The sequence below is a fragment of a genome, unplaced genomic scaffold (genome assembly GCF_019419815.1).
Source record: "Pyrus x bretschneideri cultivar Hongxiangsu unplaced genomic scaffold, Pyrus_bretschneideri_v1 Contig18, whole genome shotgun sequence".
NCBI lineage: Eukaryota > Viridiplantae > Streptophyta > Magnoliopsida > Rosales > Rosaceae > Pyrus > Pyrus x bretschneideri.
Window position 1 is genome coordinate 5555002 of NW_025999479.1, and position 25696 is coordinate 5580697.

General features: G+C 37.9%; 3 protein-coding genes across 4 annotated transcripts; 1 reads left to right on the forward strand and 2 right to left on the reverse strand.

Annotated features, from left to right (window-relative positions):
• Nucleotides 1–3220: 3220 nt before the first annotated feature.
• LOC103954682 (probable E3 ubiquitin-protein ligase EDA40) lies at nucleotides 3221–5785 on the forward strand. The gene is made up of 2 exons (XM_018649270.2): nucleotides 3221–3652; nucleotides 3770–5785. Exons 1-2 carry the CDS (start codon nucleotides 3221–3223, stop codon nucleotides 5537–5539), a joined length of 2202 nt encoding a protein of 733 aa, XP_018504786.2. The 3' UTR covers nucleotides 5540–5785.
• Nucleotides 5786–8824: 3039 nt separating this feature from the next.
• Nucleotides 8825–9674, reverse strand: LOC103954719 (protein RMD5 homolog). The gene is made up of 2 exons (XM_048582088.1): nucleotides 9148–9674; nucleotides 8825–9059 (listed from the first exon to the last, which is right to left on the reverse strand). The coding sequence occupies exons 1-2, from the start codon at nucleotides 9672–9674 to the stop codon at nucleotides 8825–8827; spliced, it is 762 nt and encodes a 253-aa protein (XP_048438045.1).
• An 11624-nt stretch (nucleotides 9675–21298) lies between these two features.
• Nucleotides 21299–24798, reverse strand: LOC103947645 (protein RMD5 homolog). Of its 2 annotated transcripts, none has more exons than XM_009358576.2 (2): nucleotides 24641–24798; nucleotides 21299–23049 (listed from the first exon to the last, which is right to left on the reverse strand). In XM_009358576.2, exon 2 carries the CDS (start codon nucleotides 22990–22992, stop codon nucleotides 21832–21834), a length of 1161 nt encoding a protein of 386 aa, XP_009356851.2. In that variant the 5' UTR covers nucleotides 22993–23049; nucleotides 24641–24798; the 3' UTR covers nucleotides 21299–21831. The 2 variants fall into 2 exon arrangements, with proteins under 2 accessions (XP_009356851.2, XP_009343419.2); XM_009345144.2 differs by having other exon boundaries at nucleotides 21299–23006; nucleotides 24641–24782.
• Nucleotides 24799–25696: the final 898 nt, after the last annotated feature.

Sequence of the window (25696 nt, forward strand, 5' to 3'; positions counted from 1 at the left end):
ACAAGAACAAGACTAAAACTTCAATAATTGAAATTTTTTGTTTTAGTGTATCTTAAAAATGTAATTTTTTGTAATGAAATTTTTTATAATTAGACCATCGATGAAGGATTAGCGGCTAGAATTTTATGTGTATTAACAAAACTAGAGTAAAATGATTTAACCATTTATATTTTTAATGCACAAGATAAAAATTAGAGCGTATGGAAAAATTAGAGGGCCATTGAATGAAATCGTCTAATCTAATAATAATTTTTTCCATTTATAAGTGATATTGTAAGTACACCGTATGTCATGTTAGAGAGGAGATTTGTGTGCAGCAGAGGTCGGTGTCCATGACATCGTAATGGGGGCAATGATGCCTCAATTCCAAGAGTGGATCCCGTTGACTTGTTACAGTGGTTGGGTAAAACTAAAAACAATCTTCACTTGCCAGTCACCTAAATTAAAAATGTCGATCTCCATTAGAAACGGAAGTGGTCATTTACTATAATAATGGAAATGTGTTGAGTTATTGTATGATTATGTGAGTTTAAATTTCGTCAGTAACTAATTTAACATTTAATCTAATAAAATTTATAGTTTGACAAAAAAAAAAAAAAAATTAGAAACGTTAAGCTTATGTGGAAATGGTTGAACCCCTTAAGTTAGCAAACGTTAATCAATTAGAGCGGGTCCCGTTGACCTGTTACTGTAGAAATGGTTGAACCCGAATGACCTGAACAGATCAACCGTTTCACTCGTTTATATCTGTTAGCAAAAAGTAACTTTTACAAAAAATTCAGATCCGTTAAAAAGCGTCCAGACCCAGTACCTTTTGAAGCTTTATGCTCTCTCTCCCTCTCGCCAAAAAGTCAAAAAATTAAAAAGAATAAGAAGCAGCTGCTGAACTTATTGCAATTTTGCGGGTAGATAATCAAGCTTTTTATAATGGGAAAATTTGAAATAGGTCTAATTTTATAGATTACTTTTTGAAATAAGTTCAATTTTTAGTGACTTTTAACTTTTAAAATAGGTCCAATTTTTAGTTACTTTGGACCCATTTCAAAAAACTCCTTTTATAATTTGGTCATATGGCACTTCGATATTGTCTGAAACAAAAAAATTTAAAAATGTTAAATGACTTTGTATATATTTTTTAACTTGTCATATAAACCAAAATTTTAAGCAATTTATTATATTAATTTTTCAAAATTATTAATTTGTCACCTCACTTCAACTCAGTTATGTTTTCCATTTAATATTTTCAAGGTTATTTCAATCTTTTCAGCATCTTTTCATAGTTTTATTTTTTTTCATTAGTACAAACGCTTAAATTTTGTGTTCGTGAGTACTCACGGGGATCGGTGTGAACAAAATCTCTGAGATCAAGTATAGCATAGCAGCAACCCCTTCTGTGGCTTTAGAAACCTTAGATTTTTTTTTTTTTTTTTTTTTTTTTTTTTTTTTTTTTTGTGGAATACAACTTAATAAAAGGGAACTTATAGTGGATGAAAAACTTAACGGATTTTGGGTAAGATAACAAATTAATGATTTCAGAAAGTTGATATGACAAATTGCTTAAAAATTTAGTCTATATGACAAATTGAAAATTATGTACAAGTTCATATGGCATTTCAAAAATTTTCCCTTGCTTGAAATCCAAAGCCTTCAAATGGAGGAATGTGAATGTTTGTTAACTGTTTCAAACTATTAACGGATTCTTAACGGTTTTGTACTTTGACCAAATCGAACCGTTAAGTAATGGTTCATTAACAGGTTCATTCATTATCAATCAGACCCGTTAAGCATCTATTTAAATACTAATTTTAACGGGTGGGTTGATTCGAGTTAATGGGTTGCATGCAAATTGCCACCTCTAATCTCGATGGTATCAATTAGAGGTGCAACTAGGCCGGGTTGGGTGGTTAGATAGTCAACCCAATCCTAACCCAACATTCCCAATTTAGGTTTGTGTTAGGTTCGAGCTTACTCGGGTTGGATTTAGATTTCTCCAATTTTATCAAATTCAATCTTATAACACATTATTTTATAAGATAAATATCAAATTATGAACCAAATAACGGAAAACTATTTAAAATTCAATTTTACACCACCATTCATACAAATAACATGAGACACATTTTTCAAGTTTCAACCATGCAAAGTTAAAATTAAATGACAAGACAATACCAACATTTTAACCAAAAGAATCGTAAAAGCAACACTATGCTCATTTTCAAATGAAAAGCAAACAACAAACTTCCAAATAGAACTCTCCCAAACTTGTATCTAGCTCATGTAATATAAGGTGGAAGGAAAGGGATCGCCTCTAGATCCCTTCCACCTAATCCTCCTCATCAAACAATCCGGGCCCTTAAAATTTGATCTAAGGGCTAAAAACACGAGCTCACTCTAAAAGTTATAATAACTTTAGCTGTTGGATCAAATTTCAAGTGTTTGGATTGTTTGATGAGGAGGATTAGATGGAAGGGATCCGGAGAGGACGGGCAAAGCAGCAACCCAATCCAACTCAACCCAATAAATAATCAAGTTGAGATCGGATTGAGTTTGGACGGATTTTTACTTCATTCTAACCTGCTCAATCAAATTTGAATTCACGTTGAACATATGCAGATTTTAGTTGACTCAACTTAAATTGCACCCCTAGTCTCCATCCTCAAGTTTTTCCAAGTACATAAATTGCATTAATAGAAACCAGTATAAATATCATAAATAATTCTTGGGTAACAAAAAAGACTTCTTGTTAATAATAGAAAGGGAAGGGAAAGGAAGCCTCTGTAGTTTGTCTGTGTATTGTGTATTACATATTGGCACATGTCATATCTCTACCATCCTATAGCTAGAGGCCCAGAGAGAGAGAGAGAGAGAGAGAGAGAGAGAGAGAGAGAGAGTTTTAGAGAAAGAAGCATTGGATAGAGAGAGAGAGAGACAGAGTATTGAATTTTGGCAAGCGCAGTGAGGGCTTTTCAATTGCTGTGTTGTGTTTCAGAAAGAAAGAGAAAGCACAGCGGAAGACGCAGAGCAATTGATGCAATAAGAAAAGCAGAAGTACTTCTTACTCAGAAGCTGCAGAGTAATAAGGAAAAATGGACACATGAGAGAGACCAAGGTGACAAGCCTATCTACTTCTTCCTAAATCCCACTCTATTCCATGTCAAACCCCCTTTTCCTTTTTCCAAAAGTGCTTATTTGAGAAGCAGATTTTGAGAGAGATTCAAAAATGGTGACTGGCTGGCGAAGGGCCTTCTGTACATCCATTCCCAAAGACAGAGACTCAAAAGTGCGTATTGAGAAGCAGCAATGCAACGACAACGGCAATCAGCAGAATCCCAGAACCAGCTCCAAATTTGGCTTCTTCTCCAACCCATCAACCCCACGCCTGCAATCTCAACCCCAAACTCAACCTGTAGTATCTAGCCCCGGCGGCCTCCGCTGCCGAACCACCGCCACCTCCACCGCCACAAACACCCCCACTTCCTCACTACCTAACAGCCCAAAACTCCAATGCGACGTCTCGTCCGCCGCCACAACCCCCCAAAAAACCACCAGCTACAGCCCGAGACTGCTTTTCCAGTTCCAGCGCTCCAACCCATCGTCCCCAAAATCTCCCTCCAGGTTCTCAATCCTCAGGTCCACCCTACGCCTCTCCAAAGTAAGCATCTTTTTCCACAATCCCCTTTTCATAATTCCCTTTTTTTTTTAACAAAAGAAATTCAACTTTTAGTACTAAAAACTTTTTAGTGACGATTGTTTTTTCTTCTCTTTGCAGAGTAGATGCGGAATCTGCTTACAGACTGTGAAAAGTGGTCAGGGCACCGCCATTTTCACGGCGGAGTGCTCCCATTCCTTCCACTTCGCCTGCATCTCCGCCCACGCCAAGAAGAACAGCCTCCTCCTCTGCCCCGTCTGCAGCACTGCCTGGAAGGAACTGCCGTTAATCTCCGTCAACAAACCACAAACCCAGCAGCAACCGCTGCCATTTTCATTGCCCAAGAAGCCCAGAGATGTTAAGACCAAACCTCCGAGAGTTTACAACGACGACGAGCCGCTTTCGTCCCCGACTTCCGGTTCCCAGTTCAACCCAATACCAGAAGAGAACGATGACGAAAACGACGCCGTTGAATTCCAGGGGTTCTTTGTCAATGCGAGTTCCAGGCTTCAATCACGTTTCCCTTCGGCTGACCGGAATGTGAAGAATGTGGAGGTCAGTCTGTTGCCGGAACTGGCGGTTGTGGCTGTCGGAAGGAGTTACGAGACGCACGCGGTGGTTCTGAAGCTCAAAGCACCGCAAACCAATGAGTCCAAGACGGCGTCGTTAGAGCTTCGCGCTCCGATTGACTTGGTGACGGTGGTGGACGTGAGCGCGAGCGCGAGCAATGCAAAGATTCAGATGATGAAGCGCGCGATGCGACTTGTAGTTTCGTCGCTGCGCGACACTGACCGTCTCTCAATCGTCGCATATTCCTCCACTTCGAAGAGGCTGTTGCCGCTCCGGCGAATGACCTCCGCCGGCCGACGTTCTGCTCGTCGGATTGTGGACGCGCTCTGCGCCGTCGGCCAGAGGATGTGTCTCAACGACGCGCTCAAGAAGGCCGCAAAGGTGATCCAAGATCGGCGCGAGAAAAACGCTGTTGCGAGTATCATGCTTCTATCGGATGCCGCTCAACCAAAAACCAATCAGAAGCGATCTTCTTCCCCCGTCGTGTCCTCCACGCGCTTCCCTCACCTCGACATCCCCGTCCACACAGTCGCATTCGGGGACGGTTGCGACGACGCGCTTGTAAGGTGCATTGGAGGCTTACTAAGCGTCGTGGTCCAGGATCTTAGTCTCCAACTCGGCGTCATTTCGGGTTCATTACCTGCCGAGATCGCCGCTGTCTACTCACTCACGGGTCGGCCCGCAGCTCTAGGATCCGGTTCGATCCGACTCGGCGACCTCTACGCTGGAGAGGAACGAGAGTTATTAGTCGAACTGAAAATGCCGTTTTCCGCCACGGCGGGGCCCCACGCATCCCAGAACGTGATATCCGTGAGGTCCACACACAGGGTCCCGTCGTCCAATGAGATTGTGTGTTCAAAAGAGCGGGTCCTCCTCCTACCTCGATCGCAGACAGTCCGATCGTCATCGTTGAACCCGAACATCGAGCGGCTGAAGAACCTCCACGTAGCGGCTAGAGCTGTGGCGGAGTCGCGGAGGTTCGTGGAGAGGAGCAGCGACTTTTCGGGCGCCTACCACCTGCTGTCGTCGGCGCGAACGTTGCTCCTGCATTCGAGGTCAGCTTCGGCGGAGGAGTTCCTGCGTGGTTTGGAGGGGGAGATGGCTGAGTTGCAGAGGCGGCGGCAGGTTCAGCTGCTGGCGAAGGTTGAGGCGAAGCAAAGCAAGAAGGGATTCAACAACGGACAGGTGGAGGAGAAGCAGGATCCGCTAACGCCGACGTCGGCTTGGCGCGCCGCCGAGAAATTGGCTAAGGTGGCTACGTTAAGGAAGTCCATGAACAGAGTCAGCGACTTACACGGCTTCGAAAATGCCAGATTTTAGTTCCTGTGTTTTCTTTTTAGATTTTATTTTAATTTATTTTTGATATATTTTGTAATTGTAATACAAAAGGGAATATAATGATATCAAAAAATTTCATGGCGATGAAAAAAATATTTGAAAATATGGGCCCAGGCCCATAATGGCGACAAGTAGTAACGGACGGCTTGGCCCTTTTGGAAAGGAGAGGAAAAGTAAAAAACATTGAACAAAAACCCCCCAATGAAAAAAAATTGAATATGAAACGTTTTGTTGGTGGGGATGACTCCTTTGATTTTGTCTCTATCAATTAGTATATTCCCCACCAAAACCCAAGGAGTTGTGCTCATCAGTCGCGTAGCGTCATAGCCGTTGATGAGGACGAGACCCACGGTGAATCCACAATCATCAACGGTTATATTAGCATTCGCTTGCAACTGAAACTAGCACTTCTCATGCATAAACCTCCAATAACGTGATATTCAATGAACTCTTTCCATATATTTATGTAAAGGAGCACCAAGGAATGGGTTGTGGAATTCTTAAATAATGAAGCATGTTTTTGGTTTTTTTGGATATGGTGGTTGGGTCTAATGAATAATGAGTTGCCGGTGATGATGTAGGGGCTAGAGTTTGTAAGTTTGTGTGAGGTGGTGTCATGTTGGTGTGGTTTTTGGTGGGTTTAAGACAAATGGCTTGACTGCATGACAAAGAATCATGCTTTTGCAGGAGGCAGAGAGTGATGCCAAGACCCAAAACACTTACAAATTGGTTATTTATTTATTTATAATTATACTACTCTGCTGGAGTATAGAATATTTTGTACGGTAGTGATTTCTGCGTTTCTTTTGTTACTTCTTGCGTTCCTCTATTTTTCCCTAGCTATTAGATTGAATTAATACAAAGAGAATTAAGAGATCCCAATTAATCTGTGACTGTATTATTTTGAAATTATTGTATATAGCTTAAGTAGGTAAGAACATCTTACAGTGCATCCGATGTGCTGTATTTGGATCCACCTACATCACTTGTTTCATAAAAATAAAATCTGCATAACTAACAAAAAAATTAAAAAAAAAGAAAAAAAGAAAAAGAAAAAGAAGGATAGGAAAGAGAGGTGGAATGCACATGTTCCCTTTATCCATCATAACGTTAGGAGAAGGGGGGGGGGGGGGGGGATCATTCCCAATCAATGGAGACCCCACGATTGTCACAAATGAAATGGGGGTGATAATAACTTGTTTGGAATTGGATAGCATGCATGCACTGTTCTTTAATACAAATTACACACACACACACACACACACACATATATATATATATAGTTATATATGCGCGCACACACAATGTTTCCAGATTGCAACCTAGTGCGCTCTGAAACGTTTGCGTTGCAACAAAACAAATAGAAATGTTCTCCCAACCACCAAATGAAACACTAAAAGCACATCCACACATCCTCCGTTCTTGATATCCAATTCAATCCTTGGTCACCAGATAGCCAAGAGAATGAGACTCACAACACAAAACTTGGACGGTTCATTGAGCTGTCCAAATCTTTACCTTTAAACAGGAAACATGATATGCTTTGCAAAATTAAAAAGGAAATAATCTTTCACAAGGTCCCCTCCAAAGAAGTAACTAGTAAGTAACTAATCACATGCTTATATTCATGGACCACTTGCATTCCCATCATATTAACCTGAGACTACTTCTAATACCATGACCATTTTTTTTTTCTTCTTAAAAAGGGGACCAGCTAATGGCTTCGCCACAGTAATCCATCCTTCTAGGGTAGGGAAGACTCAAAGTTGCATTTTAGTCTCCCTCGAGCTGCCATCGTGTGATTCACTAGTGCAAAAAATCTAACTCAGGACGTGTTATGTGAAATACGGGCCTGAAATTCATCCCCAACCACTGGACCGTGGTGATTCTAATACCATAACTTCAGTTGCACGTTAGTAAAACGTTTAAAAAGATGAAAAAGGTTCCAAAAACGCTTTACAAGTCTAAATCTGCGTGAAGATTGGTGACAGTAACTTGAGCTTGAAAAAGGGTTTTGATTTCTTCCGAAACACAGACACTTCCTTCTTCCATGGTTCTGTTGTGGCCAGAGGCCAGGGAGAGAGCTCTTTATCGCACTTTTTAGGGGGAAAAGGAAACTCATAATTTCCTTAAATTTCGCTCACTTTTGGAAGCACTTTTTCTATGAGTGACTGCTTTTTTTATTGCTGCTGCTGCTGCTTTTCAAATGTGCTTATCTCAAAGCTCCACCAACAACTTGTATATAAATTATATCCCTAAAGCCACTTCGTCTCTGCATAAATATGTTACCACCATGACATGATTACATGTGTGTGTGAGAGAGAGTGTGTGGTGGTGCTGGTGTACGATTACTTAATCCCTTCTCTATCTTGTGGTCGTTGGATTGAATAAATCAAAGGAGAATCAAATGACGGAAATTAACGGGGTGGGGAAATCCTTTTTCTTCTTAAATCAAGGAGGCAACGAGAAAAGAGGAAAGAAGGGAAAAGTGCCACTCACTAGCTATCCTGAACAACAAACAAGTAAGAATCCAAAGATCTATCCAAAATTTGTTTGCTAAGACAAGAAATTGAGAAAACTGACTTGATTAAATTACTAAAAGTACAAATTCACAGTCTCTGTTGTGTTGGTAAAAAAGATGCAGATAAGAGAAAAGTGAGAAATTATGGAAGGGCTCATTATTCTTCTAAAGGCAGGCAGGTCATTTGGGTCAGTTTAGATGCAATAGACTCTACACTGCCCCAGACGACGCAGTTTTATAGTATCGGCCTGGATTTGAGATCCATGAATTGAGGAGCCAATTACAATTTACATGACCGAGCAGGAGAATTAGAACTTATTCATGAGAATGAGCCAGCATGTCCTTGTGTTGGGGATCCTGAATCCCTGATGATGATGATGCATTCAAATTAGTCCCAGGGGAAGTGGATTGATTTAACCGCCAGAAAGTAAAAAGAATATGTATTCACAAACAATGCTTCAACACACCAAATAAACCGGCTTTTGACACCATAACCACACATCCTACCTATGCGACACAGGATGACTAGTTTCTACAAGCTTAACGAGTGGCCTGCACTGTGCTGAATCAACGTCGGAAGGACAATATGGACACTTGAAAGCTTTTGTCCCGTTCTTTGACATCTTCGTAATAGACTGCTTGCAGAGCACATGTCCACATGACATCAACATAGGCGGATTTTCTTCAGTCGACTGTTCCTTCGACACAGGACACACAAAAATAGAATGGAATTGAAACTCATGGTCTTACTCTACTAGCACAGGTAACTGCTTCTGAGACTGCCATTCCTGTCTCTTTCCTGCCATTACATTCACAAACTTGAGAAGAGGCGGCAAGCCCTGAATCCCTGCACCCATGGTCACACTCAACGGGCTCTTGTAAGATTGGCCCAGAATATTGCGGGACTGCCTGGTTAGCTCCCCGGTAACTTTGTCCCAATTGGCTGGTGATAATAAGTGAGAGTATGGGGAGTACTCAAGCCTTCCAGTCCACAGAAGACCCCCCCATGAGCTTTTGTATTTCAGCCATATAGTCTGAAGCAAAAGGAGCAAGACAAGTTTTTGAGTACTGGAGAGCTCTATATCTGTTTCCCTTTTGCAGTATTTCGACAAATTGCAGACTGTGAAGTTTCAGTAACATGTCTGATCCATTTGGTTTGAGTTTATTGGAATTAGTCGCGGCCCAGCTCAGTGCTGGCTCCAGATTCCGATGTTTCATTGCCTCAACCATCCGAAATAATTCCTGAAACTGAGATTTCAATGCAGCCGCAGCTTCTGATTCCTCAGTCTCACTTATAAAACAGTCGCCAACTTCGAATAGGCCCTGCTGATAGAAATGGCCGCCAATAATCGCATTAGTTGTGTGGGTATCAAAGTCAATGTTTCTATAAGCCTTGGTAATATCAGGAATGAGGGATTTCTCCATAATCTTTGGATATTTGCTAAGTGCTAGGTTCAGTTCCTTCTGCATGCTTTCCAACTGAGTGAGGGGAGCTATATCTTTTATCTTGACTTTAAGTTCAGCAAGAGAAGACTTACAATCAACCTGAGATTCACAACCATTAGACGATTGTAGCTTTTGTAACGTCTGCTTCATTTCTTTGTCGATCAGATCGAACACTTCTTGAGCTTTAGACCTGGAATATCAGATGTTTTATCTGGCTCTATGTTGCGCTATATTTTTTTCCCTCTCAATGGGGGATCTATATCAGTTCAGAGCTAGTTACGCATTGGATCCACACCGCAGAGGCTACGACATAAGTCATCTTACAAACTAGAACAAACAAAGCTTGACAGTGTATTTCCAACTTTTTCCCACAGTTGTCTATTGCCCAAAAAATGTACAGCCACCTTAACATACAAACATTTGGATATGCAAGTGTACAAGAAGTGAAAGAACTATGGGAGTAGTGTAGAAAATAGTGAGAGAGTTAATTCCTTACACTAATCACCTTTCATGTTGGCAATGGTAAAAATGGGAGAGCTTCAAAGGGTTGAAAAACGGAAGGCCCTAGATTCCAAACCAGTTCAAGGGTCAACCATTTTTCTTTATGTTTTTTTTATTTTTTATTCCGCGATACTTTACACTACCCTAATCTACACGGAGAGAGATTCGAACTCGGTTGCAATGGAACGGGCACACTGTCCTAGACAACTAGCCTAACCCGCATCCAAAATCAGCAATATGGTATGAAAAGGGAAAAGCCTTGACATATAAAAAGTATCTAAACTTGACATGTTGGGTCAATTTTAATTGCAATTTCCCAAGATTCTTGATAGGTGCATTATTTATCATATTTTCATATTAATTATCCCTAAGTTTTGTTAAGGAATTGATTATATATGAGCCTTATTACTTTCCTTTTCTCAGTTTCAGCCATTCTGTGCACTTAGGACGTTTTTGGTGATAATTCAACTTCCCGGAGAAGTTTTGATGCAAGGCCAATTGGAGAAGGAAGCTAAGAGGTTGAAGATCGTTTTTCAAAATTTCATAATTTTCCATGGAGCCATTCATTCCACTTTTACAAATCAATTCCGCAGAAGTTGTTTTCCCTTCAGAATTGCACAGCTGTGGGAGAATGAAGATTTGGAGGCTTTCCTGATTTTTCCTAGTGGTGTGTAATATATGTCTGGAAAGATAAGAGATAAAGCTACGTTTCCCATATTTTTACAGATTTTTCCAAAAGATAAATCGACCCTAAAACTAGCGTGCAAAACAGATGACGTGTTTCCCAAGTCAACAAGGATTCTTTCTTAGTTTGTGTCATTAATTGTTTAGGAGTTTGTTTTATTTTAGGAGACTTTCTCCCAGACCTTTTAGGGTTTTTCTAGTATAAATAAGTGCCCTAAGCTCTCTCTAAGACATCCATCAATCCATCAATCCATCAATCCATTGATCCATCCATCCATCCACCACCGCACCATACTACCATTCACCATCTCCGCAATTTGTGAGGAAGAGCTTAGGGACGTGCTTTGCCATGGATTCCGGGTTCCATCTTTCTTTTATTTTTATTTCTATGTGTAACTAAGTTATTTTCTAAGGTTTATGATGAAGCCATGTACATGAATATTTGCGAAGTACTTTGTTGATTATTATCCGATTATACGCCATGTTAGATTCTTAATCTTTGTGGGTATTTTATTCTAGGTTCGAGTTTCTAATGATTGATCACCTTTAGGAATTTTGCATCTAGAGATTTAGATAAATCTATGAGGATGAACAATATCAATTAGGTTTATTGGAACTAAGATTAAGAAGAGTAGACAAACTAGTGAGGATGACCAATATCAAGCTAGTCCTACTTGGTTGACAGGATTCTTCTATGCTTATTGGGTTTTTATGTGTTTAATTGTATGCCTAACCAATAGGATATAATTATCATGTAGAGATACAAGAGTTGATGTCTGACCACTGATTAATTCATATTTTAGAAAGAACAACATTTAACATTGGCATGGTAATTGGATAGTAATTGGCTCTAGGAAAAGTAAATAGGATTGTTATTGGTAGATTCATAACCTTAGGCTTTCTTGTGTCGTGTGTTTGTTTTAATTCATTGTCTTTTCTTTTTCTTGTTAATTATAGTTTTACTCAATTATTCAATTCTATCTATCCTTTGTTTGTTTAATGAAGTCTAGTGTGATTAATCGGTTAAATTGGTGTTAAAGCAATCCCTGTGGGATCGACCTCGTATTTTCATATATTACTACAATTGATTTGTGCACTTGCGAATTTAATTTGGTTTAAGTTAATCTATTATTTAGGTTAGTTTAAATCTACATCAAGTTTTTCTCATTAAGCATATCAATTTCAAGGGTCAACTAAGTGGGAGCTGCATGTGGATGGGTCATTTTAATTTCCCTTGAGGGGGTAGACCTGGAGTGTTCAGTTCGGTTAGATTTTCCAGCATCAAACAATGTGGCGGAATATGAGGCCCTGATATTGGGCCTCGAACTTGCGAAACAATTGAAGATAAGCCACATTATCATGCATAGTGATTCACAACTCATCGTTGGCCAAACAAATGAAGAGTACACAACCAAAGATGCAAGGACGGAGGCATATCAGGAGCTGGCAAACAGATTCAAGTATTTCGAACATAACCAAATACCTAGGGAGATGAACAAAAGAGAGGACCAGCTAGCATGCATTGTGTCTACAATTCAAGATAACTTAACAAGGGTAACCGCGGTAGAGGGTTTATACTCTCCGAGTATTGGAACCATGGAACCAGAAGTGATGCAGATAAACGGGCAAGAGTCGAGATCTGACGACACGTTGCCAAAGCAAGCTCAAGCTGAAGATGAAGAATGTTGGGTGATGCTGGTCGTAAACTACCTGATGAAAGGGATCAAGCTAGAAGATCCGGCGGAAGCGAGGAAGCTCCGAATAAAAGCAGTAAGATACATAATCATCAACGACACGCTTTATAGAAGGTCATTCTTAGGACCTTGCCTTAGGTGCTTAATCTAAGGCAATCTGAATAGGTTATAAGAGAATTGCATGAAGAAATGTGTGGTAATCACTTTGAAGGAAAAAGCTTAGCACATAGAGCATTAACTCAAGGCTACTTTTGGCCGTACATGGCTCGGGACGTAGAACAGTACGTAAGGAAGTCTGATAAATGCCAAAAGTATGCCTTGGTTGTCTTACAGCCTGCTGAAGAACTCAATCCAATCGTGGGACCTTAGCCATTTGTAAAGTGGGGCATGACATCGTAAGCCCGTAGCCGAGGGCACCTAGGAATAACAGATTTTTCCTTCTCACCACAAACTATTTCACTAAATTGGTAGCAGCATAAGCGTACATTTCTGTTTCACAAGATGATGTAATAAGATTCGTATGGCGGAACACAACATGCCAGTTTGGCATACAAAGGGCAATAGTGAAGGACAATGGAACACAATTCGATAATTGAAAATTTAGAAGTTATTGCATTGAGAAGAGGATCACATTACAATTCTCTTCCACAAGTTTGGCATACAAAGGGCAATAGTGAAGGACAATGGCCAAACTGAGAAGACAAATCGAACGAATTTTGATTGTTTAAAGAAAAAGTTGGAACAATGCAAAGGAAAATGGCACGAGGAGCTACCCAATGTACTGTGGGCTAATTGCACCACGAAATAGAAGCCAACGGGTGAAAGCCCATTCTCCCTCGCTTATGGCACTGAAGTGATCCCACGGAAATCAATCTACTTGCAATTAGAACATTAGTGGTGGAAAATGGCAAGAACGATCAGCAGCTAGCCTATGACCTCGACTTAGTTGAGGAACAAAGAGAGATTGCTGCACTGCGACTTGCGAACTACCAGAACCAAGTTGCCACTTACTTCAACAAACTGGTTAAATCAAGAAGGATCAACGTAGGTGAATGGGTATTGCAAAGGTCATGAAAACAAAAAAGATTTGAATGCAGGAAAGCTTGGACGCATATGGGAAGGACCATACGAGGTGACTGAAGCCCTTGGAAAGAGTAATTAGTTATAAAACAAAACAATAAAAATAGTCACACAACTTATTATCCTATTTTGTAAGGGTAGTGAATTCTGCATTTCTTTTTTACTTCGTGCACTCCTCTCTTTTTCTCTAGCTATGAGATTGAATTTATTAGAAGGGAATCAAGAAATATAATTAAGCACAAGAGTGCAAAAGATTAAAAGGGAGCGCGGAAATTACTTCCCATTTAGTAGAGATCCCAATTAATGTGTGAGTGTATTATTTTGAAATTATTTCATGAAGCTCAAGTAGGTAAGAACTGTAAGAATATGAGCATAAGTATGAATTTGTGATCTTGGTTATTGGAATTTGAGATTAAATAGGAAGTCTTATTGGGAATGGATTTGTAATCCATATTATACTAAATTACTATTTGTAAGGGATTAGTTTTCTATAAGAATTCTAATAGGGGAATCCTTATAGAACTTGGCAAGGATTATGTTATGTATATATATAGTGGCCTCTGCTCTTGAAGTGTATATGCTCTTTTTCTAGATTAAGACCTATTATTAGTTAAGAGCAAAACTGATTACTGAAGAGAGGAAAAGGTGCACATCTGTTGTATTGCAGAACTCAGACATGGCAACTCTTCTAATTCATCTGCAGGTATGGTTCTTTTCTTTACGTTGTGTTGGTGAATTATGGTTGTGTTTTGATTGCAGTAATTTATATTACTTGTTCTTGGTTTTATGTTTATTCTAACATGTGGTATCAGAGCTTGGAATTTGGAACATTTGCAATATCGTTGAAGACCTTGAATTTGTCAAATATTCCAACACTCACCCGGGGGGGGGGGGTAACTACAAGAAGTGGAAGAGAGAAATTGGTTTGATGCTGACAATCAATGAATATGATATAGTCATTGATACTCCAAAACCAGTGATAATAGATCAAAGTACTAGAGCGGAGAAGGCTGATCATTAGAGGTGGACCAGAGCAAACAAAGTTGCTCTCTCTATTCTTGAAAATGGAATGACTGATACAGTTAGATGAGGGATTAAAACACATGACTTGGTAGCAGAGTATTTGAAATCCATTGAAAAGAAGTTTAAGGAGTCTCAGAAAGCAGAGATCAGTCAATACATGTCACTCCTAACAACTTACAAAATCGATAATGCTGGTTCAATCAGAGATCATATTATGAAAATGACTGATGCTGCTGAGAAGTTAAACTTCATGGATGTCAATATTGGTGAAACACAATTGGTTTTTATGGTTTTGCAAGCCCTCCTAAATGAGTATTCTCAATTGAAGGTGTTTTATAACACACAAGATAAAAGTTGGGATGTGGATGAGCTCATTCGACAAAGGCAAGAGAGAGGCAAGGACAACTGAAATTGGGAAGAGAGGAAATTCAATAATGCTAGAAATCATCCAGGCAATGCTGGAAATAATCTAGGTAAGAGTTTCAAGCACCTTAAACCTTATGATAAGACTAGAGCTTCTGCTAAAATGCTTGAAACCTTTAAAGGATCTAACAATCTTAAACCAAAAGTTAAAAATGTTGCTAAACTTAAGTGTATTTTTCTGCAAAACTCGAGGTCATTTAAGAAATCAATGTGAACTTTTTAAGGATTATCTGAAAGCTAATAAGAAAGATATGGTTAATGTCTGTGTAGAGTCAAACTTGATTGAAGTTCCAATTGATTCATGGTGGTTTAACACTGGTTGCACAGTACACATAACTAATTCACAACACGGTTTTGAAAAACAAAAGGACTCAAGTTTTAACTATTATAATGTTTTTGTGGGGGAAGGAACAAAAGTGGCAATTAAGGTTGTTGGGACAGTCAAGCTAAAATTGTCTTCTGGTTTTGTTCTACAATTGCATGATGCCCTTTATGTGCCAAAGATGAGGAGAAACCTATTTTCAAGCTCTAAACTTGTAAAACATGGTATTTTCTTTTTGGATGATAATGATTGTTTGAAACTTTATCAAAAAAGGTTGTATTGATTCAATCTTTGCTACTTTGGCTGAAAATCTATGGCAATTGGAATGTAGTGTAATTCTGAATGAACATTAAACACAAGCACCAAGAGAATGTTAAACACAAATAGTTCTTATATCCTTTGGCACAAGAGACTAGGACACATTTCAAAAGACAGAATCACTAAGTTGTCAACAGCTAATTTGATTCCATCATTTGATTTATCAACTGAAATTGAATATGTGGATTGTTTCAAAAGAAAACTCACTAATTTTCGAAATCTTAAAGCTAAAAGAAGCAAAGATTTTGCTTGAGATAATTCATACAGATGTTTGTGGTCCCTTTCCAACTAAAACAATTTGTGGAAACAGTTATTTTGTTAACTTTATAGATGATTTTTCAAGATTTGGTCACACTTTTCTCATAAGTGGAAAGTCAACAGTTCTTAAGTATTTCAAAAATTTTAAGACTGAGGTGGAAAAACAACTAAATAAGACAATTAAGATTGTTAGATCAGATATGGGTGGAGAGTATTTTGGCAGGTACATAGAGTCTGGTCAACATAAAGGTTTATTTGCCCTCTACCTTGAAGAACAAGGAATTATGGCTCAGTATACAACACCTAGCACACCATAGCAAAATGGAGTGTCAGGAATGAGGAATATAACAGTAATTGGAATGGTGAGAAACATGATGTCAAGGACAAGACTACCTGGTTTTCTCTGGGGTGAAGCACTCAAGACTGCCAATTATATACTTAATAGGGTTCCTAGCAAATCAGTTTCGACTACCCCATTTGAAGTCTTGTATGGAAAAATGCCAAGCTTTGGGCACATATTTGGGGATGCAAGGTAGAGGCTAGGTTCTATAATCCAGAAGAAAGAAAGTTGGACCCGAGGACTGAATCATGTTATTTCATTGGTTATTCTGAGAAATCTAAAGGGTTCAAGTTCTATTATGCACAGGCTTATACTAGAATCAAAGAAACTCACAATGCTAGATTTTTCGAGGACCAAGATGTTTCACACTTTACTATTGAGAACTTCGTTTTTGAAGAAATTGAATAGCAACAACCTGAAAAACTTTCCATTGATCATTGTATAGTTTTGGTGTTTCCTCAATCAAGGGTTCAAGACATTGAGCATGATTGTTCTGAAGAACTTGTTTAGTTAGAAGAGTCTTAGGAGCTACTGAAATAAGGGTTACTGAAATGGAAACTGAACCAAGTCAATATATCATAGATCAAATAGCAAGTGTGCAAATATAACCTGAGATTAGGAAATCCACATGAACAAGAAAACTTGTGATTTTAAAAGATTTTATGTGTTATCATCAAGAAACTGATTACAATATTGGAGACATTGATGATCCAGTGACTTATGCACAAGCTATGAACAGCTCATAGTCAACCTTATGGCAAAATGCAATGAAAAAAGGACTGGAGTCCATGTTTAAGAACAAATTCTGATCATTGGTAGAACCGAAGTCTAAACTCAAGCCTATAGGATGCAAATGGGTGTTTAAGACAAAGAGTGATGCAAATGGTTAGATTGAGAGGTATAAAGCTCAACTTGTGGCAAAAGGATTCACTAAAAGAGAAGGTATTGACTATAATGATACATTTTCACCCGTATCTTCTAAAGATTCAATGAGAATAATCATGGCAATAACTGAACACTATGATCTCGAATTACATCAAATGGATGTAAAAACTGCATTCTTGAATGGTGATCTTCAAGAAGACATATGTATGGCACAATCTCTTGGATTTATTGAAAGGGGGAAGGAGAACATGGTATGTAAATTGAACAAGTCAATCTATGGTCTAAAAAATGCTTCTAGACAGTGGTATTTAAAATTTGATCAAGTTGTCACATCAAATGGTTTTATTGAAAACAAGTTAGATGATTGCATCTATCTTAAATTCAATGGAGCAAAATTTATTATACTTGTGTTGTAAGTTGATGATATTCTGCTTGCTAGCTTTTGCACACAATTACTAAAAGAGACCAAGTCTGTGCTCAATTCGAAATGAAGGATCTTGGTGAAGCACATTTTGTTCTAAGGATTGAGATTGCAAGAGACAGAAATAAAAAGTTGTTCGGATTGTCACAAAAGAATTATATTGAAAGAATTCTAGCCAGGTTCAATATGGAGAATTGCAATGGATGTCATGCACCATAGAACAAGGGAGATCGGTTGTCAAAAGACCAATGTCCTAAGATTGAATTTGAAGTCAAGAAAATGGCAGAAAAACCATATGCATCTTTGGTTGGAAGCTTGATGTATGCAAATATTTGCACGAGGCCTGATATTGCTTACATTGTAGGGTTATTAGGCAGGTTTCAATCCAATCTAGGAAAAGCTCACTAGAATGCAGCCAAAAAGGTTTTGAGGTATCTTTGACAAACTAAAGGTCATATACTTATGTATGGCAAAAAAGACAATCTTGAGGTTGTAGGGTACACAGATTCCGATCTAGCAGGTGATTTAGATGACACAAAATCTACTGGTGGTTATGTTTTTCTTTTTGGTGGGGGTGCAGTGTCCTGGAAAAGTGCCAAGCAGACAGTCATTGCAACTTTTACTATGGAAGCCGAATTCGTAGTTTGTTTTGAAGGAATGAAACAAGCAGTTTGGTTGAGAAATTTTGTGGCAGAACTTAAAATTGTAAGATCAATACAGAAACCTTTAAAGATGTATTGTGACAACAACTCTGCAGTTTTCTTTGCAAAGAACAATAAAAGAACATCTGCTTCGAGACTCATGGATGTTAAGTTCTCAAAGGTGAGAGAAAAAGTCAAACAGGGAGCTATTGATGTGCAGCATATAAGTACAAGCTTGATGGTTGCTAATCCCTTGACTAAAGTCTTGCTAGTTGGTGTTTATAAGATGCAAATCTCTCGGATGGGTTTACTTGAGTCTTTTGATCAATGGGAGTAGTTTGTTGTTCTGTTTTAGAAAGAGGAATTGTTGTTTTGAAGACAGTTGCAATAATAAAATTTGAGGAGTGCTGCTATTGTGAAGTTCGAAGCGCTGGTGTAGCAGTAATGTTCTTCTCTAAAGATAAGTTTATGTTTAGCTAGTATAATTATCAGTTAGTTAGCTAGTTCTATTGCAATTAGAGATTCAATTTTTTGTAATTGATTGGTCTGATATATATATATATATATATATATATGTGGTTTTTGAATTCAGTTCGATGCTTTGAGGATCTTTGTGATTTGACTCGAGCAGTTGTTTGAATTCATGCATATTGATTTGGAATGGATTACAAGTTTACAGTTTTGCTATCTATGTTAGGCTTAATTGTTTCAAATTAAGTTATGAAATAGTGGGACTGGATATTTGGATCCACTTATATCAGTTTGATCATAATGTTATAAGTACAAATTGAACATAAGTAATCTGAGAACGTTAGTTACATGTTGGTTGTGATTATAAGCTTTTGGATTTAGTGTTTTGAAATGTACGGATAGATTGTTTATGATGTTACTCAAAAGGCTTGGTGATCACCTTATTGGAATCTTGATTGAACTAAGTTTATTTGGTTCATACTGGCTCAAGTGGAAGAATGTAAGAATATGAGCGTAAGTATGAATCTGTGATCTTGGTTATTTGAGATTAAATAAGAAGTCTTATTGGGAATGGATTTGTAATCCATATTATACTGAACTACTATTTGTCAGGGATTAGTTTTCTATAAGAATTCTAATAGGGGAATCCTTATAGAACTTGGCAAAGATTATGTTATCTATATATATAGTGGCCTCTGCTCTCGCAGTGTATATGCTCTTTTTCTGGACTAAGACCTATTATTAGTTAAGAGCAAAACTGATTACTGAAGAGAGGAGAAGGTGCACTGTTGTTGTATTGCAGAACTTGGACATGGCAACTCCTTCTAGTTCATTTGTAGGTATGGTTCTTTTCTTTACATTGTGTTGGTAAATTATGGTTGTGTTTTGATTGCAGTAATTCATATTACTTGTTCTTGGTTTTATGTTTATTCTAACAAGAACGTCTTACAATGCACCCAACATGTTGTATTTGGATCCACGTCCATAACTTGTTTCATAAAAATAAAATCTACATAGAATTAAAAAAAAAAAAAATTAGGAAGGGAAAGAGAGGTGGAATGCACATGTTCCCTTAATCCATCAGAACGTTAGGAGAGGGGGATCATTCCCAATCAATGGAGATCCCACGATTGTCACAAATGAAATGAGGGTGATAATAACTTGTTTGGAATTGGACAGCATGCATGCACGTTTTTTTAAATACAAATTTTATATATACATATACATACATATACATACATATACAGACATATACATATACATACATATACATACATATACATATACATATACATATACATATACATATACATACACATACACATACATATACATATATATATATACATATACATATACATACACATACACATACATATACATATACATATATGTGTGTGTGTGTGTGTGTACAGAGTGTTTCCAGATTGCAGCCTTGTGCGCTCTGAACGATTGTGTTGCAACAAAACAAACAGAAATATTCTCCCGGCCACCAAGTGAAACACTAAAAGCACATCCACGCATCATCCATTGTTGATATCCAATTCAATCTTGTCACCAGATGACCATGAGAATGAGACTCAACACAAAATTTGTACCGTTCATTGAGCTGTCCAAATCTTTACCTTTAAACAGGAAACTATCACATGCTTTGCAAGTTATTTAAGGAAATAATATTTCACAAGGTCCCCTCCAAAGAAGTAACTAGTAACGAATCACATGCTTATATTCATGGACCACTTGCATTCCCATCATATTAACCCGAGATTACTCCTAATACCATGACTTTAGTTGAACGTTAGTAAAAAGTTGCAACAACGACAACAACAAAGTTTAATCCCACTAAGTGGAGTCGGCTATATGAATCTTAGAACGCCACTGTACTCGGTTTTGTGCACGTTAGTAAAAAGTTTGAAAGGTAAAAAAATGAAAAAGGTTCTAAAACACTTTACAAGTCTAAACCCGCGTGAAGATTGGTGACATAACTTGAGCTTGAAAAGGGTTTTGATTTATTCTGGATCACGGGCCCTTCCTTCTTCAATGCTTCCGTTGTGGCCAGAGGCCAGGGAGAGAGCTCTTTATTGCACTTTTTAGGGGGAAAGGAAACTCATCATTTCCTTAAATTTCGCACGCTTTTGGAAGCACTTTTTCCATGAGTGATGGCTTTTTTTATTGCTGCTGCTGCTGCTGCTTTTCAAATGTGCTTATCTCAAAGCGCCACCAACTTGTATATAAATTATATCCCTAAAGCCACTTCTCTAAGACTTACGACTATACCTCTGCATAAATATGTTACGACCATGACATGATTACATGTGTGCGTGCGTGTGAGAGTGTGTGTGTTTAGTGGTGGTGGCGAGGGATTGCTTAATCCGGTTTCGACTTTGAACTGGAGTTTCGAGCGGCATATGTTCGAAGAACCCTTGTAAGAGTTGAAAATCCAAGGTTATAGAGACTTTTCTTAATGGGAAATGATTTTCACAGCCCTATTTTCTCTCCTCACACACCCTTCCCTATTTTATGGCCGTCAGATTGAATAAAGTAAAGGAGAATCAAAGAATGGAAATTAATAGGGGTGCGGAAATCATTTTCGTTCTTAAATCAAGGAGGCAACGAGGAAAGAAGGGAAAAGTGCCACTCACTAGCTATCCTGAACAACAAACAATATAAGAATCCAAAGATCTATCTAAAATTTGTTTGCTAAGACAAGAAATTGAGAACACTGACTTGATTAAATTACTAAAAGTACAAATTTACAGTCTATTATGTGTTGGTAAAAAAGATGCAGATAAGAGAAATGTGAGAAATTATTGACGAGGCTCCTCATTCTTCTAAAGGCAGGCAGGCCATTTGGGTCAGTTTAGATGCAATAGACTCTACACTGCCCCAAACGACGCAGTTTTATAGTATCGGCCTGAATTTGAGATCCATGAATTGAGGAGCCAATTACACTTTACATGACCGAGCAGGAAAATTAGAACTTACTCATGAGAATGAGCCAGCATGTCCTCGTGTTGGGGATCCTGATGATGATGCATTCAAATTAATCCCAGGAGAAGTGGATTGATTTAACCGCCAGACAGTAGAAAGAATATCTATTTACAAACAATGCTTCAACACACCAAACAAACCGGCTTTTGACACGATAACCACACATCCTACATACACGGCACAGCATGACTAGTTTCTACAAGCTTAACCCAGTGTGGCAGAAACACAGTTGCAACTAGTTCCTTTGCAGATACATCAGAAAATTAGTGGCCTGCACTGTGCTGAATCAACATCGGAAGGACAGTATGGACACTTGAAAGCTTTTGTCCCATTCTTTGACATCTTCGTAATAGACTGCTTGCAGAGCACATGTCCACATGACATCAACATAGGCGGATTTTCTTCAGTTGACTGTTCCTTCGACACAGGACACACAAAAATAGAATGGAATTGAAACTCATGGTTTAACTCCACTGGCACAGGTAACTGCTTCATAGACTGAAATTCCTGCCTTTTTCCTGCCATTACATTCATAAACTTGAGAAGAGGTGGCAAGCCCTGAATCCCTGCAGCCATGGTCACACTCAATGGGCTCTTGTAAGACTGGCCCAGAATATTGCAGAACTGCCTGGTTAGCTCCCCGGAAACTTTGTCCCAAATGGCTGGTGATAATAAGTGAGAGTATGGGGAGTACTCAAGTCTTCCAGTCCACAGAAGACTCCCCATGAGCCTTTGTATTTCAGCCATATAGTTGGAAGCAAAAGGAGCAAGACAAGTTTTTGAATACTGGAGAGCTCTGTCTCTGTTTCCCTTTTGCACTATTTCGACAAATTGCAAACTGTGAAGTTTCAGTAATATGTCTGAACCATTTGGTTTTAGTTTATCAGAGTTAATCACGACCCAGTTCAGTGCTGGCTCTAGATTCCGATCTTTCATTGCCTCAACTATCCGAAACAATTCCTGAAACTGAGATTTCATAGCAGCCACAGATTCTGATTCCTCAGTCTCACTTATAAAACAGTCACCAACTTCGAATAGGCCCTGCCGATAGAAATGGCTGCCAATAATCTCATTAATTGTGTGGGTATCAAAGTCAATGTTTCTATAAGCCTTGGATATATCAGGAATGAAGGATTTCTCCAGAATCTTTGGATACTTGCCAAGTGCTAGGTTCAGTTCCTTCTGCATGCTTTCCAACTGACTGAGTGGAGCTATATCTTTTAACTTGACTTTAAGTTCAGCAAGAGAAGACTTACAATCAACCTGAGATTCACAACCATTGGATGATTGTAGCTTTTGTAATGTCTGCTTCATTTCTTTGTCGATCAGATCGAACACTTCTTGAGCTTTAGAGCTTGACAGCTTTTGTTTCTTTGTCACATGATCAAATCCATCTTTAATAGTGGTCAGCTCCATTTTTAATTATACGACTGTATAATTATAGCTTGTGATGAGAAACAAAGACGAAAGGATCTACAAAAAAAAAAAAAACAAAGTGGAAAGAACTCTAATAAGCTTAAAGTATTATAGTATAGCATACAACTGTAACTGATGAAAATGCACACGAGAAAATCAAAGGATCAATTGGAAACTGCCAAATATGTTCCCATACACAAACATTAACAAACAACAGAAACAAGGTTAGTTTAACTTTATGCTTCGCATGAAATAGTTTCTTGACATGAATAGAGAAATACCCAAAAAAAGATAGGGCTTTTCACATTTAAGCCCTTGATAACAACACACTTTAGGAAAAAACAGTTCAAACTCAATACTTTATAGAAAAAATCAACTTACTTGGTAACACCAAAAGAATTTCACAACTAAGAATCAATTGGAACATGACAAGCGAATAGAAGAGAGTTTGTCGTTCTTTCTCCAATTGAGCTCTTCAAGCGTTTTTCTTATAACAAAAAAAAAAAAAAAGTTGTCGTGGTGTTTTTTTTTCTAATTTAAAAAGAATGATATGGAAGTACAAAGGCTGTGAAAGGTCATATTAATAAAGCAACCGAAAAATTCTTATAAGAAAAAGCTTCAGCAAACACAGCCACTCAGGTCTAACAAATTTATCAAAAGGTAGAAGTGTCTCTTGACTCATTGAAATGATACTGGAAATTGAATTTCTCATATGTTTTGAATATCAGATGTTTTATATGTGGTTCAAAGTCGTGCTATGTTTTTTTCCCTCCCAACGGGGGTTGTATATCAGTTCAGAGCTAGTTAGGCAGTGGACGCACGCCGCAGAGGTTATGACATAAGTCATCTTACAAACTAGAACAAACAAAGCTTGACAGTGAATTTCCAACTTTTTTCCACAATTGTCTGTTGCCCAAAAAACACACAGCCACCTTAATATGAAAACATTTGGACATGTGTACAAAAAGTGAAAGAACCATAAGAGTTGTGCCAAAAAAATAATGAGAGAGAGAATTCCCTACACTAATCACCTTTCATGTTGGCAGGGTAAAAATGGGAGACATCAAAAGGGTGAAAAACCGAAGGCCCTAGATTCCAAACCAGTTCAAGGGTCAACCATTTTTGTTTATGACTTTTATTTTTTATGCCGCGATACTTTAAACTACCCTAATCTACACGGAGAGTTATTCGAACTCGGGTGCAATGGACCGGGCACTATCCTAGACAACTACCCTAGCCCGCATCCGAAATCAGCAACATGGTATGAAAAGGAAAAGCCTTGACATATAAAAAGTATCTAAACTTGACATGTTGGGTCAATTTTTTTAGGGTAATTGACATAATACTAGGTATAAATTACGAGAATTGAACACCAACAGTGCTGTATAGAGAATTCGAATACAAGGATGAAGCTTTTTTTTTTTTTATTCCTTTTTATTTGAGAATCAAGTAATCTGTTATTCTTTTGTTTGAGATTTTCAAGCGATGCATATAAATTAAATTGATCAACGCAAACTAAAGCTCCAGTGAACAATCACATATGGTATTACATTAAATCTTTCATCTTTTTCAACTTTGCACAATTGAAATTTCATAGTTCTGTGCCCCGTGTGTGTACGAGAGAGAGAGAGAGAGAGAGAGAGAGTACCGCGAGATGAATACGAAGTTGGAAGAGTGGCGAAGGGCTTCGGGACGTCAGCCGGAAAGAGGGCGAAAGAGAGTTGCAGATGAGCGACAGAGATGGAGAATTTGTGTGATTTAGGTTTTGTCAGTTAAAATTGTTCGGGGTCGATTTTGTAAGAACAAGGATTATAAAGGGTAAAACGGTACAAAAACTCTAGTTTATAAAAGTTGATTATAAAATGAATAATTTGAGTAAATAATTATAAAAAATCAAAATGATCTGAATTTTTGTGAGAATAAGTTCGAAACTCTCAAAATAAGTTTGGAGTAAAAATTTCAAAATGATTCAAAATTCTTTTAATTTTCATTCTTAAGTTTTTAGAAAATATTCAAATTTGGGATTTCGGGTTTGTATTCAAAAAATTTACTTTGACAATCGAAAACGCCATTCCAATTTGCACCCTTTATTTAGGTAAGCTTTTTTACTAGAACGCATTAGAAACACATTGTTCCAATTTCAATTTAAAAAAGTCTCAGAAATGAATATTAATTCCAATTTTTTAATCTAATTTAGCACCTGCAACTAGGGGTTACAATTTTTGGTGATTATTTTATTAGAGAGAGAAAGAGTTGTCAGCCAAAGGAGGCCGGAGGTAAAACTAACGATTGAGAGTTGCACGCGAAGCCATTTCGACAAGGTATTTAATCTAATTTCACACTTGATTTTTATGTATGAGAAAGTAGACAAACTAGACCATCCTCAACTCTTCTAAGTTAAATTTTTAGCCTAATATTATTAAAAAATAAATTTATGATAATTTTTTTCTTAAAGTAACTTTAAAAAAAAAAGAATTATGTAGACTGTTATAATTTAATTTTATTGCATTTTAACTTCAAAATATTTAGATTCCGATAAATATTAAAAACTCACTAAACTGATGCCATGAAACTCGTGGAACACTATGAAAAAATATGAAATACATGAAATAATTTTTATTAATTACTTTAACAATGAGATTTAAATTTGGATCGTTAGATCCTTTTTTTTTTTACTGTTAAATTTGATCATATTAGATCTTAG